The following is a 15,118-nucleotide window of genomic DNA, read 5'->3' on the forward strand; positions in this document are numbered from 1 at the left end:
CTTCAAAATGGAAAATGTTTTCTGCAGTTGAAACCAAGTGGGCTTTCCAGATGGGACTTTTGCTGTGCAGTCATCAGCCTGCCAAAAATGTGGAACTTAAGAATGTGCTATTGCCTTCTGTTTGAAACTCATCTGTCTTTTCCCACTGTTCTGCTTTTTACTACTACCATATAGACATGCAAAGCTCTGCTATGGAGGGGGAAAAGGAATAGCTGCACAATCGCTTTTGACTGATTAGCACTATGAACTCTCTGTCCAAAGCCACTCTGAATTACTTGTCCATTGCACTGAATAGTCAAGCTACTTGATTCACTTATGCAGGCTACCCCAACCTGACACTCCAGATGTTTTGGACTACAAGGGTCATAATCCACAGCTACTGGCTGGGAACTATAATGACTGTGGTTCAACACATCTAAAGGGCAATATGCCAGAAAATTCTGCACAAGTGAGTTCCCAATATTTTGATATTTTTGCAATATTTATTGTCATTATATGTGAAAAACTTCTATGGCACTATAATGGCAGGATTCAAAAATATAGCTGCGTTAGTCTGTAGAATCAGTATGTAGAGAGATTTTGTAGCACCTTTGAGGTTAACTGAAAGAAAAATGTTGGCAGCATAAGCTTTTCATAAAGTCTACTTCCTCAGATGCACATAGTTCATATGCATCTAAGGAATTAAACTTTAGTTTATGAAATCTCATGCTGCCAACTTCTTTCTTTCAGGCCAAAGGAAATGGCTCTGAAGGAACGGCTTGATGCCACCCCTTTGAACACTGTATTGGGGCTGCGGCAACTGCACACCACGGCCCTGATCCAGCTATTTGCCGGCTCAAAAAGGAGCATCAGAAAGCTGCCCCTTTTTGAGCCAACAAAAAGCCAGCTTTTCCACCATGGCAGTGACTTTTTGGTGCTCCTGCAGCATGCAGCATATAAACACCGTGCTGCGGGAGCTCTGCAACACTGCCTGCCATGTGGTTGGGCATGTGGCATGACGCCGGCTTCGGGGTGGCGTCAGAGTGTGCAGTGTCTAAACGCCATGCCCCCACACTGCCCCATAGCTGGCATATTGTGCCGGTCTACTTCGCCCCTTAGTCTCAAAGGTGCTACAAAATCTCTCTATAGGACCATAAAACTTCTCTTTAGGTCAAATTCTCTAAGTTATCTCCTTTTTAAAAAATGCTGGGGATTAATTCACTTAACACATACAATATTAGATCGGTTGGTGAATTCTTCCTTCCTTTTCTCTTCTCTTATAAAATGTCTTTGCTAATTCACTTGCTTTAAATATTGTAGGTGTGTGGTGTTAAATGTAACTTTTGCTCAAGAGGCACCACTAGACAACTGTACTTTGGATTCCTACGTTCTCTCTGTGCTTTATAACATTTTACTGTTGTGGTGTGCCTTCAAGTCGTTTCCGACTTATGGAGACTCTAAAGTGACCCTATCATGGGGTTTTCTTGGCAACATTTGTTCAGAGGTTTGCCATTGCCTTCCCCTGAGGCTGAGAGAGTGTGACATTCTCAAAGTCACCCAGTGGGTTTCCATGGCTGAGTCAGGATTCGAACAACTGATCTCCGAGTCGCAGTCTAGCGCTCAAACCACTACGCCATCCTGGCTCTGTTTGGCTATATCCACACTGCAGAAATAATCCGGTTTGACGCCACTTTAAGTGCCATGGTTTCATGGCGAGAAGTGGGTAATTATAATAATAATGTTATAATAATTATTACAATATTACTATTATTAATTTTATTAGTAGTAAAATCTAAATATTTATAATATCATTAATATTATTAATGTTAATATAATAATAATAATATAATATAATAATATAATATTAATGTTATGATTAATTTATTATTAAAATCAAATTATTATTATTAATGTTAATATAATAACAGCTGACATTTTTAATTTGTTGCCTGTTTTATTGAACCCGTTCCTGTATTGCTATGTATTTATATGTATTATGCTATTATTTCTTAGATTGTATGCCATGGGCAGGTTTACTCTTATCTATTTCATTGTTTGTATGTATAGCACTGTGCAAATCTACAGCGCTATATAAATAAATCATAATAATAATAATACACATAATACAATATTACTATTGATATTTATTTATTTATTTATTTAGGTATTTATATCCCGCCCTTCAGCCCTAATGGCTCTCAGGGCGGCTTACAATATTATTTTTAATCAGACAGTTCCCTGCCCTCAGGCTTACAATCTAAAAGACACGAAACAAAAGGAGAAGGGAATGGTGGAGGGAAAGGGGATGAGGTCCAGTAGTTCTTCTCTCCCTCTAAGGCCTGGACCAAGGCAGATGGATTGGAGGGAGGGCTCTTCCTTCTTCCAGGCTAGTCCTGATGGAGCTGGACCTGCCTGGTGAACTCCCTCTCAGGCCGGCGGATGGCAGTTATGGAGGGAGTAGTCTCCTTCCTTCAGGCTAGTCCTGATGGAGCTGGACCTGCCTGGAGAATTCCCTCTCAGGCCAGTGGATGGCAGTTATGGAGGGCGGAGTCTCCTTCCTTCAGGCTGGCCCTGATGGAGCTGGACCTGCCTGATGTTGTTGTTGTTATTATTATTATTATTATTAATAAATAATAATAAAAATAAAATATTAATAAATATATTATTATTAATGTCTATATGATAATGGTTATAATAATTATTAAAATCAAAATATTGATATTATTATTAGCATTAATATAATAATAATTTTATAAATATTACAGTATTACTATTGATGTTATTATTAATTTTATTATTAAAATCAAAATATTGATATTATGTATGTTATTATTATTACTATAAATACTAATATAAAACAACAATTGTATAATTATTAAAATATTACTATCGATATTATTACTATTATTAGTATTACTATTAATAGTAATATAATGATAATAATTTAATAATTATTAAATTATTACTATTGATATAGTATCAATAGTATCCTATACGGAGGGTGGTAGAGTCTCCCTCCATATAGGCTGGATGACCATCTGAGGGGGGTGCTTTGATTGTGAGTTCCTGCATGGCAGAATGGGGTTGGAGTGAATGGCTCTTGGGTCTCTTCCAACTCTGTGATACTATGATTCTATGATTAAGTTTTTATTAAAATGAAAATACTGATATTATTATTATTATTATTATTATTATTATTATTATTATTATTATTATTATTATTAATGCTGAAATACCACTACTACAACTACTAATGGCTCCATGCTATGGAATACTGGGAAGTATAGCTTGTTGTCAGGCGTTCTGAGGCTCTGGTGCCACAAGAAACTACAGTTCCCAGAGTTCCAACGCAGGGAGCCCTGGCAGTCAACTGGATTGCTTCTACAGCGCTGATGCAGAGACCTCCCCTCTTCCCTGGCTTAGTGGCTTAGAACGTTGGACACAGAACAGGAAGTGGCTGTTGGTCTTATCTGGGGGAGGGAGGCAAGGGTAACTCTCCCTCTTGCTCCCAGTGACTCTATGGTTGATGATGGCGCTGGGGACGCTCTTGCCGAGGTAGCTCTATGGTATTTGAAGGCTCTGGTCCTGCGCCTGAAAGGACTCGGGATTGGAAGCGCCGGCGCAGGAGGTGAGAGGAGGAGGAGGAGGAGGAGGAGGGTCCTCTGGGCAGGGAGACCAGGTGTCCCCACCGCCTAGGAGGGCGAGGCAGCAGCACCAAGTGGAGGACATCCAAGGAGAAGGACAGGACCCAATGACAAGGCAGAGACACCCCCAGAAACAGGAACCCATGCTTATCTCAGGCTCAAAATGGAGGAGGCCTCTGAAGTCCCTCCTGGGCAGGAGGTGGAAATGTAGAATATCACCAAATAGAAGCTTGAAACACTCATCGAAATATAAAGCCATGCTTCTTGGGCTCAAAATTCCCAGCTGTCCTCACCTCCAAAAGAGGACAAGGCACCACAAAATGTAGGACACTCAAGGGAAACGGAGGACAATTCCAAAACAAAAGCTAGAGACACTGATAGAGATATAAATTCATGCTTCTTGGTCGTGCTGAAAATGGAGGCCATGTTGGAATTCCTCCCAGACAGAAGGTTGGGATGGAAGACCTGTCCTGGGAAAGGAAGGCCCCTGGCCCCCCTGCGTCTGGGGATAAGAAGAAATGGGGAAGTAGCTGCTGTTTGAGACAAATGAATACAAGGAGAGGCAGAAGTTGAGGCAGAGAATGATTCTCCACAATGGAGATGGTGGACAAGTGGGCCATTGCTTTTTCTTCTGCTGCTAGTAAGTAAGAGTGGGAAGAAGGCCTAGCTCAGGGATGGCATGCATATTTTGCATGCAAAAAGTGCTGGATCTCCAGACAGAGCTGGCAATGAAGTCCTACAGAGTCACTAGCAGTCAGTGTAGACAGGATTGAGCTAAACAGACAATAGTCTAACTTGTTGTGGTTTCCTGTGAGATACATCTAATGCGGTCTGAGCTAACTGCTGCGCATCAGTCTGCCCGACCTTTTTAATAACTTGCTTACCCACCCACCCCAGATCTGCTCTGGAGGGTGAGAGGCCGCAAGGGGAGTTTTTATCTGCTCTGCTAGTGAGTGCTGTTCCATCAGTGGATGGATCCAATTAGTTAGAAACTGATAAAACATCATTTTCATTCTATGTATCCTTGAATTTACTGGAAGTATGCTCAGATTATATCCAGCACAGTTGGAGATCAGCAACAACTCCCTCCGTGGAGTTACTCTTAATTTCCCTTTTGTCTCCTGCAGTTGTAAAAAAAAATGTGCATAATAAAAGCAGATAAATATTGATACATTCATGGAAAGGTCTCCAAGTCCAAGAATTGGAAAATGAACACAACATAAGATTTTAAGGTCATTATCTTGTTGTTGCTGGAATGTGGGACTATGGTATAACGTATATATTTTGTACGTACTTTTGTACTGTATATAATGAGGTGGTCCAAGCTAAAAGGACCAGGGTTTATTTCATTCTTGTGTTAAAAGCAGTAGGTGATGGATAAGTAGCTTGCAAATCCCCCCTCCCCTGGCTTTAATCCTCCTATGTTCTGGCATGCTTCTGTGTTGGACTAGTGTCATGAAATCAACATCTAAAATCTTTAGGCGGTGAAATGGTGGGTTGAGTATGGATAATATCTTGCCTCCTTTGAAGCATGTCTATCTGATTTTCTGAATGCGATATTTAATCTGTACACTATGAATGTACAATTGGCAAATTAATTCAAGACATAGCTCCCTAGCTCCACATATATATTTTGGAATCTTGAACTGCCCTAAACACAAATATGGATTTGAACTTTTCTTAGGATTGCTGCACTTGTTAATAAACAGCACACAGATCCTTGCAGGATTCAGGCATTCTTTGAATATGAGGAGTATTGCAAAGAAAATAGCCAAATATGGCACTGTAAGCAGTGTGTTGGTTTTGTACCTTGTCACTGTTTAGGAAATCTTTTTGTTTTCTCCTGTGTTCTGTAGATTACCATTCCCCCCTTGTTCCTGAAGATGTATATGCTTGTTGAAAGCCACTTAAAGTCCATTCTTCATTTGAAGAGGTCACCCAGTATCAGATCTTGGTCTCTCCTTGTAGGTAAGGTATTCATCCTTTTTGCATCAATTCTGAATATTTAGGTTTTTTGGGGGGAAATGTTTGTTTTTAATGAGTTACAACAAACTTCAACTAAAAAAACCAAAATGAAATGTGCACTGGAGTGGGAAAAAACCCCTTGTTGGGCTTTTATTAAAATCAAGAGAAGCAATTTTGATTGTAGTAAGTGAGTCATAGACCTACCTGATGAAGAGGAGCCTGCATAGGTGAGATTGTCCGCCCCCCCATGCCAAGTTTATTCAACTCAGTAACAGTTGATTCTGAAGTCCTCATCAGTCAGCAAGATAGTGTAATAGTGGCAAATGAATGCACAGTAGTGTGATCCAAAACACACTGCAGGAATAATCCAGTTCAAGACCGCTTTAACTGCCCTGGCTCAGTGCTAGGGAATCCTTGGAACTGTAGTTTTGTGAGACATTTAGCCATCATAGTTCCCATGATTCCCTAGGACTGAGCCAGGGCAGTTAAAGGAATCTCAAACTGGATTATTTCTGCAGTGTGTTTTGGACTGATGGTTTTGTTGACACTGTGCTATATTTCTAGTTGTACCACCATATTATAACCTTCTTGGTTCAAGAATCTGGAACATGTGCCCTGGTGGCGCAGTGGGTAAATGCCTGTACTGCAGCCATTCACTCGAAACCACAAGGTTGCGAGTTCAAGACCAGCAAAAGGGCCCAAGCTCGACTCAGGCTTGCATCCTTCCGAGGTCGCTAAAATGAGTACCCAGACTGTTGGGGGCAAATTAGATTACTTGCTAATTAGCTTACTTGCTGTTCACCGCTATGATCTTTGGAATAGCGGTATATAAATAAAAAACAAACCAAAAAAAAAAACCCACAAATGTGTAGGAGAATGATGATTAAATGGCTAAGATTTTAATACAGGATATTATCATTGTTAGATCCATAAGTCTGATACATGCAACTGGCAAAAAACAAACAAACCCCACCTTCTTTGAAGAAACTGTAAATTTCATGTAAGAAATAGAAATTATGAAAACTTGTTCTCAATTTTTTCACAAGTTTTTTTTAATAGATGTGTATGGAAAAATAACATCGGAACTAGCCTGATTTGATACTTGGATAATATTTAGATATCACGTAACATTTCTTCTCATTGCTGAGTATAGATTGTTTTTGCGGAGATCAAAGAAATAATTAGTACAATTCAATAATTATTTTTCATAGACGGTAATCTAATTTTTGAAATTAATATGAATGAACATTTAAAGGTCTATCGAGCAAATATAAATGTGAACTTCTTGGGATCTGAATGTTTTAATTAGTTGACTTCTCCTTTCACTTTCTAGGGATCTCTTCTATAGGCTTGGCTGCTGCTTATTATAGTGAAGGTAACATACATTCATTTCACTAGAAGTTTGTACTTGATTCTTACTACAGTTGTCTTTCTAGTACCCACATGTCTTTTGTTTGATATTAAATATTAATTGGTTTTGTTTTGGGCCAAAATTCTATATACCAGGGGAAGTCAGCCAGCAGGATGCATGAAGATTTGAACCACATTTCTTGCACCTCAACAGTCAATTAAAAAAAAAATCAGCATCCTTTCCTCCTGCCTGAAAACACACAAAAACAAAACAAAAATTCAAACAACCTGCTTGGACTCAATAATTGTTTTTCTCAAAGTGGTGACAATAAGTGACATGATGTCACTTTCAGTTGCCATTTTGCAAAGGACTACAGAGGAAAATCCAAGTATTTGGACTTGTGGGTGAGGGGGGCACCCACCAAGGGTGGAAATTGACCTCTGCTTCCATGCAGTTGCCCAAACAATTAGTTTGGGATAAATATGCATCACTCTAGTTACATTGGCTCTCACAGAATGATAGATTATTATATATACTCGTGTACAAGTTGATCAGGAACTTCCTGGCAGTGAGAGCTGTTTAACAGTGGAACACACTCCTTCACAGTATGGTGGAGTCTCCTTCTTTGGAGGTCTTTAAACAGAGGCTGGATGGCCATCTGTCACAGGGGGTGCTTTGAGTGAGAGTTCTTGCATGGCAGGGGGTTGGACTGGATGGCCCCTGGGGTCTCTTCCAACTCTGATTCTGTTATTCTATGTATGTCACAGGAAGGTATTAGGGCCAAAATCATGATTTTGATATGACCCATGGATAAGTCAAGGAATGTAACAAAGGATGTAAATGGCAAAACACCACTTCCTTTTCTCCTCCTCCTTCTCAGGACCTCTCCCAACCACCTAACATCACTTCCCTGGTGCTGGAGGAGAAGGTTTTAACATCAGATTGAAAAGGGGAAGAACTGGAGGGGAAATGGGGTGTTTGGTGGGCAGAGCGGAAGATGGGGAGAGGAGGTTTTAACATCAGATGGGAAAAGAGGGAAGTGGAGTTAAATTGGGTGTATTATGGGCAGAAGGATCTGGAGGAGGAGGAGGAGGAGGATGGGGAGAGAAGGTTCTAACATTAGATTGAGAACGGAATCACCACTTTCACACACACACCTGTCTTGGCTGCTCTTTCAGAGGTAGGGATAGTGGAGCATTGGAGTGGTACTTCTTTTAGGAACTTTCTGAGCTGTATTATTGTATTGATCCACATATAAGTCAACCCAGGATTTTAGGGTCAATTTTTAGACATACATTTTTTGATTTATAGTAATTCCTCACCAGCAAAATCAAAAATGTGAGAGGTGCGATGAAAGACTTCTCTCCCAGTTAATGTTTAGAGCTAGAGCTGTTTGTGTCTTTGCCTATCTCTTGTACAGTGGGCCCTTGGTATCCACTGAGGTTTGGTTCCAGGACTCCCCTGTGAATACTAAAATCTGTGGATGCTCAAGTCCCATTATATACAATAGCATAGCAAGATGGTGTGCTGTATATGAAATTGCAAAATCATAGTTTGCTTTATGGAAGGTATGTCTTTTTAAAATATTTTCAAACTGTGGACACTTGAATCCATGGATAAAAAATCTGTGGATATTCAGGGCTGACTGTAGTTGCCTCAGTTGGGACAGCTGATAGCATAGTGCCTGTGTGGTGGAGTATGTTTTTAACTTGTTTAACTTATTTATAGGTTTAACCTGGGATTATTTAAATTGTCTATATTGTTTTGTCTGTTTGCTGCCCTGAGATCTTATGGGATAAAAATATTATAATAAATAAAGGATGTATAGCTGGCTGATCTATGTGTCAGAGTTTTAATTTGATTTATTATGTATCATTCAGATAGCTTGGGATGGAAACTTTTCTATCTTGCTGGCTGTTTCTTTGTAGCTGTGCAAAACCTGGAGGAGTGGGAGGTAAGCAGCATGCTTTGTGCATAAGGCTAGCAGAGGCAGTCTGGAAAATAGCCTCATTATCATACCATCTGTTTTGGGTAAATTGGTGAAAAAGCATATATAGACATATACTTCTTAGAAAGAATGAAAAAAATATTTGAGGGTCTTAGTAAATATAGATCCATGTCTACCATGATTTAGTTGGATTTGCAGAAGGCTTTTGAGAAAGATGCCCAAGCAAATTTATTAGCTGCAGGATGAGAGACGTCTTTGTATGAATCAGTAGCTGGTGAAATAACAGAAAATAGAGTAGGAATAAATAGTGATTTTTTTTTAATAATGAGAGAATGTGTACAATGGTTTCCCCAGCATAGGTCCTGTTTAACTGGTTTGGAACTGCTCTCAGGTTAGGGCTGAGTAATGAGGTAGTTGGATTTGCTGATGATACCAAATTATTTCAGGCAGTTAAATATGTTATGTAAATAGCCTCTCCAGGGGGATGGTCATTAACTTGGCAGTTGTGATTCCTGTGCAAATTATGCCAAAACAAAAAATCCTAACTGTATATATGAGATAGTATATGAGATGAGATGGTAGTGACTGGCTAAAAAAGAGATGTTGGAATTCTGGTGAACATGCCAACCCATTTTGTATCTGCTGTTTTGTTTTTAAAAAGTTGGGGTGAGGGGGAAGAAAAAGGAAATAGATTTGAGAATACAAATTGAAAACAAAAATGCTTCTGTCACAATGTTATACAGATCTAAAGTTCAATCACACTATGGCAAAAGTGCATATCCTTTCTAGAGGTAGGTTCACAAAAATTTAGTGTTCTGTACTATTTCTAGTGCTGGAACTTATGGATTATATATGGATGATTTCAAGCTTAGTTCTTGGTTTCCCCCCTTCAGTAATGTAGCTGGGAGAGACCATTGCTCAGATGTTGGAGTAAACAACCACACCAGCCAGAAAAGAAATTCTGGTCCATAGAGTAATGGTCTGCTATAAGGAAACTCTGTATGTTCATATATGTACATAGTCGAGTCATTATTCCATTGGCAAGTGCAAGAATGACAAGGTTCTTGTACTGCGCTCAAATTCTTGCACAGAGCATGTGCTGAGGTACCCTGTTCTTTAATTATTAGTATACCTGTCGGAGACAATGGCTCCGGGTTCTAGCAAAAGAAAAACTAGTTCATCCTACAAGTCTTAAGTCTCTTATATACTAGATTATGAAATCAATTTTTTGTTTGAACTTTTCCTCTACAGTGATTTTGCATTTCACAGCACATGCGTAGGATGACTGCAATGTCCTTTCCATTTTTAATTGTTGGGTCACTGAAAGTGATTTTTCCTTCCCTGTTTTGGGGAAAAGGGAAGGTATGACTAAAATGAAGGATATTACATAAGCTGAGTGCAGTTGTGATTTGAAAAACTGTTCCCTTATCAGAAACAGCTGAGCCATTTAAACCACAAGGCACAAATCATGCTTGGCCTATCAAGTCAATATTGGTAGCAGTTACTGTTCTTGGGTGGGAAATCAGTACTGATTTAAAGTGTTCAAGTAATGTTGAACATAGAACATTATACAGTGAGCACTTTGTATATGCGGGGGATCTGTTCCGGACCTTTCCCTGTATATGGCAAAAAAGGTGAGACTTCAAGTCCTGTTGATTTCTATGGTTGCGCATGCCATGGGCACACATGCCATTTTAAGTCCCCGAGCTTGCCATGCACAGAAGCTTAATTCCACGTATGGCAAGCTCGCGTATGGAATGGGTGGGCTGTATAGGAAATGAGGATACTGATTCATAAATTCAAAAGATAGTAAAATTGGTGCATATACATCTGTATACAAAAAAGGTAAATGTGGATTGGCCATATGTGATACATCTTCTACTCCACATTGAAGAGACATCTTGCCTAATGTCATGCAAGTTTTTATGCGTCAGGGAGAAGAAGCAAAGTAAGACCTCCCTTTGTCATTTGGATCCTATGTCAGAACAGAAACAGTGAAAGGACCTAAATGTTTCTGTGAAGAATGTGATATTTAGCAGGCTTCACTTCTTCAGGAGAAGCTGAGAGCAAGTATATTGATACACTATAATGGGAAAGGAATTATTAATTTGCATTGCATAGCTGTTATGCATTTACTTAAATGCTGAAGTTAATAGGTGCAGGGAGGTGATGGAAAGACAGTTCTGGCTTTAAAATTATTATTATTATTATTAGCTTTATTTATAAAGCACCGTAAATGTACACGGCGCTGTTCAAAAACCAAATAAAATCAAGGATATATAAAAAGCCTGCCTATGGTGTACACTCTAGAGGTTAAAACAACAAGTTAAAAACATCATAAGAAAAAAAAAGTTAAAACAGCAAATATCAAAAACAAAACAAAACAGCTACTTTCCTTTAACTCCAGGGTAGGTTCTGTTCTGTGATCTTGTTTGTTTTGTTTATTGTAGGAAGCTATATTTGACAAGGATGCTGGAAAAGTTTTCCTGAAGACATTCAACCTGTACAAAAAGCTGTTGACCCTGTCGAAAGCTGGCCATGAACAAGGTAAACCCATGTGTCAGTGAATAGCATGTCTGCATTGGAACAGAAAATAAGTTAACACATACATGTGTATACCTATGAGTGTGCATGTGTTTATAAAGAACTTGTACTGTATAGCAGGATCACAAAGGATCCCAGAATTGCACAGATTTGTATCTGTTTCCAGTATTCAAAAGCAGCTGTTGAACATTACCCTAAAGTAGGGCATGAGAGGACAGTGGGGTTTTGGTTTACAGAAGACAGACTGAGCATAAACATTTAATTTTAAGAGCAGATACAGAAACAAACCACTGTGGTGAATCTTAATCACAGGGTGCTTTTTCATCTAATAACAAAGCAGGCACCTATCAGAAATCCTTTAATTATAGGGCTCCCTGTAATTGAACTACACGATTCTTTTGGTCCCTTAGCTGATGGTTGAACTTCATGACTCTTTTGGCCCCTTTGAATGCTTTCCCTGTTATTCTAAGTTGAAAAGTGATATAAAACTCTAAAAATAAAAACATATCTCTCTGGTTTGCAAAGAAAAAACACCAATGCTGCCATTGCACATTTCTAAGCTAGAATTTATATTAGTAACAAAGGGCCCGAACAGACAGGCCAAAATAAAGCTGCTTTGGATCACTTTGAAGGTATGCTGTTTAAATGACACACGCATCTTAAAAGGCCAGAAGCTGCACCAAAGCCTCGGTCCAGTCCTTAGGACTGGAGCGTGGCTTTGGCACGGCTTCCAGCCTCTTAGGATGCATGCATCATTTAAACAGCATACCTCCAAAGTGACCCAAAGCAGTTTTAGTTTGGTTTGTCTGTTTGGGCCGTTGTTGGGAGCACAAGAAAGAAAGCCTGGACTATTTTAGGGTATAAGGCTATAAGAATGTGATCAGCATAGCTGATTATGCTGTGGAATACACTGTCTTGGAGGGTGGGGGACTCATCATCTATTCTATAGCATTGCTTGGCATCATTATGCTAACTGTTCAATATTCTCCTTCTTTGCCAAACAGTAGTGGTTCCATTGGATGAAATTCGGGCTGTGAATGTGGAAGAAGAGAAAGTACGTTACTTTGGGAAAGGCTATCTAGTTGTGTTGCGATTTGGGACTGGGTTTTCACACCCTCTGACGCAGAATGCAGTGATGGGCTGCAGAAGGTATGATAGCAATTTTCTCTTCTGTTATTGCTCAGGATATATAAAGGAGCATCATGTAACCTTAAAGTAATAATACAACTTCCAAGAATACAGTTACCCTTGTGCCATCTATACAGCTGTATATATCTATACTTTCCATATATCTGATGTGTGATGACATTTTGTAACCGGAGTTGGTGACTTCATTTTCTTCAGTGGATCAGAGTGAGAATATGGCAGAAACCAACAAACATGTATTTTATTTGTATTTATATTAGAATCTGGATGATGTTTTCATGATTATAGTATATGCTAGACTACAGACGACGACCATGTGACATGTATTTTGAAATAGCTGTACAAAGCATTGAAATTAGTATGTAAAACCTGAGTTCTTAAAATTGGATTTTATTGTGGTCCCTTGTTATTGGACCTGTAGCATATCTGTAACAATACAGATAGTCATTATTCCAAAATAAGTTTCTAAAGGTTTCAGGCTGAAATTAGATCTGCCGTGTTAATGTTTCAGATATTAATCTACCCTGTATTTATGACCAATATAATTAGACACTCATTCAATTTAACAAACATTTTCTAAATGCTAGACCCCAGGAAATTACTTTTTTAGTGGGCAACAGATAGCTTTAACTGGAAGAAAAGTATATCATAAACTTACGATTCCTTCTTTTTAATAGTGACGTAGAGGCTGTGGCCAAACTCATTACTAGCTTTCTTGAACTGAACAAGATGTCAGCTCAGCAAGATCTTGAGGACAGCAGTGAAACTGATGTTACTGATGAAGAAGAACCTAAGGACACAACAGGCTGTGATGCACAGAAAGCAAGAACTCCTTGAGTGGTACAGCACTAAAGTCTTATGTTCCAGATGTTCCTCTTGAATTTTGACTTGCATATTTGTAGTTTTCTCTCCATCTGTAATTATAAGTTTGGAAAGAAAGACTTGGAGAAACCCTGGTTTTTGTTTTTTCCATCCTTCCCTTTCTGTGGAACTTTTATTGGAATTTGCTAAGGAACCAAAGCAAGCAATGGTGTTCTTGGCCCAGTTCAAATAGTCACCTAAACCCAGGATAAAAAGTAAAAGGGCCACATGCAGTTGTCTGAGGGTGGCTTTTACATTTCCATCACCATCACACTGCCATTTGTTTGTGTTGCCGTGCTGATTACTCCCATTCTGCTGTCAGTGATTTCACTCTCCCTTCCTACATTCCCACCCATCAGTATCTGGATTCTCATGACAGGATGCAATAATAGTCAAAGAGCCATTCCTGCAAGTGTGGGAGGCCAGAGGGTCTTCCAGATGTTCTGGCACTTACTGAGAATAGGGGTTACCCTCTTGGTGCTACTTCAGATGACAAGAATTTTTGATTTGTAGTTTGGTGAGATATTTAACCTTCTCTGTCAGAGCTCCGGTTCCACAACAAATTACAGATCCCAAGATTCCATAGCATTGAATGATGGCAGTTAAAGTGGTGTCAGACTATATTGTTTATGCAGTGCAGTTGAAGCCTTGCTTTGTTTTGACTTACTTTGTGTAGAACCTCTGATTGCAGGTCTTTCTACTTCCTGGTTGAAAAAAGGTTTCTCTCAAGCCTAAAACAACCCACCCCTCCAAAAGCATTGCAAAATTGCCCACATAGCCTGGAGATGGGGAACTTTTTAGTTTTAAAAATAAGGTGTTTTTTTTTAAAAAAATGGGAACAGATGAGAGGCCTCAAAAATGGCTTTGTAGGATTGCACTTTGCTCCTTCCTAGTGTAGATCATTGCCTGAATTATACCATTATGTTGTTTTACTTATTGATATGTCTTTGCAAGTCTTGTCATCACTTTAGTGACAGACTAGTACTGTAATATCTACACCTCTGTGTAATTACCACTGTGTAATTAGTTATCTTGTGTTAGGGTTTTTTTTATCTTTTGTCCCAAGTGAATTTCCAGTGTAATCGAAGTGTGCAAATGATTTTTTAAAAAAAATAATAGAATATTTTTGTTTAGCCCCTTAAGTTAAAAAAAAAAAAACCCACCCTAGTATTAATCTAGAATTCTAGATAGTAATATAAATTTCGTCTTAATTTAAAAATAGTCTTAAAAATCTGTCCTTGGTTTCTAAAATGTAAACATATGTATACCTCACAATATAAGAGCTTTTAAGAGTCCTGATTTGTACACTTTTGGCGTCCTGTTCTTGGCGGACATTTTATATGTGACTAGGTCCAACTGTAAATACCTCTCAAGAGTAAATATACTTCAAATCACTCCTATTTATGTGGTTTTAAGGGGTCAAATGTAAATTGCGGCATTTCAAACCTTTTTTAAATACAGCTTTTTTTAACAAAAAGTTTCTGTACTGTTTCTTGCTCAGTATTAAGATTTCTGGTCAGAAACACTAGTCTTGTAGTAGAACTTGCCTTGTTTTCTCTTTCCATGTGGCTAGAACATATGTATGTCTACCTGGCTTAAAAACACCTCCATTAACAAATGTTGAAGGAAAGCTAAAGGAGACCACCTGTAGTTACTTGTTTAATACAATACTAATATAAG

At 38.8% G+C, this 15,118-nt stretch overlaps 1 protein-coding gene across 3 annotated transcripts; it reads left to right on the forward strand.

The window, feature by feature from the left end:
* The first annotated feature begins 3,490 nt into the window (after positions 1-3,490).
* Positions 3,491-15,013, forward strand: LOC149322113 (cytochrome b-245 chaperone 1-like). 3 transcript variants are annotated; one of them, XM_089534806.1, is made up of 7 exons: positions 3,491-3,607; positions 5,480-5,591; positions 6,922-6,963; positions 8,820-8,893; positions 11,338-11,434; positions 12,436-12,580; positions 13,255-15,013. In XM_089534806.1, the coding sequence occupies exons 2-7, from the start codon at positions 5,507-5,509 to the stop codon at positions 13,412-13,414; spliced, it is 603 nt and encodes a 200-aa protein (XP_089390932.1). In that variant the 5' UTR covers positions 3,491-3,607; positions 5,480-5,506; the 3' UTR covers positions 13,415-15,013. The 3 variants fall into 3 exon arrangements, with proteins under 3 accessions (XP_089390932.1, XP_089390942.1, XP_089390952.1); XM_089534816.1 differs by lacking the exon at positions 3,491-3,607 and adding an exon at positions 3,705-4,263; XM_089534826.1 differs by lacking the exon at positions 3,491-3,607 and adding an exon at positions 4,707-4,855.
* Positions 15,014-15,118: the final 105 nt, after the last annotated feature.

The sequence above is a fragment of the Sceloporus occidentalis genome, unplaced genomic scaffold (genome assembly GCF_023333645.1).
Source record: "Sceloporus occidentalis isolate IW3139 unplaced genomic scaffold, rSceOcc1.0.p SCAF_1, whole genome shotgun sequence".
NCBI lineage: Eukaryota > Metazoa > Chordata > Lepidosauria > Squamata > Phrynosomatidae > Sceloporus > Sceloporus occidentalis.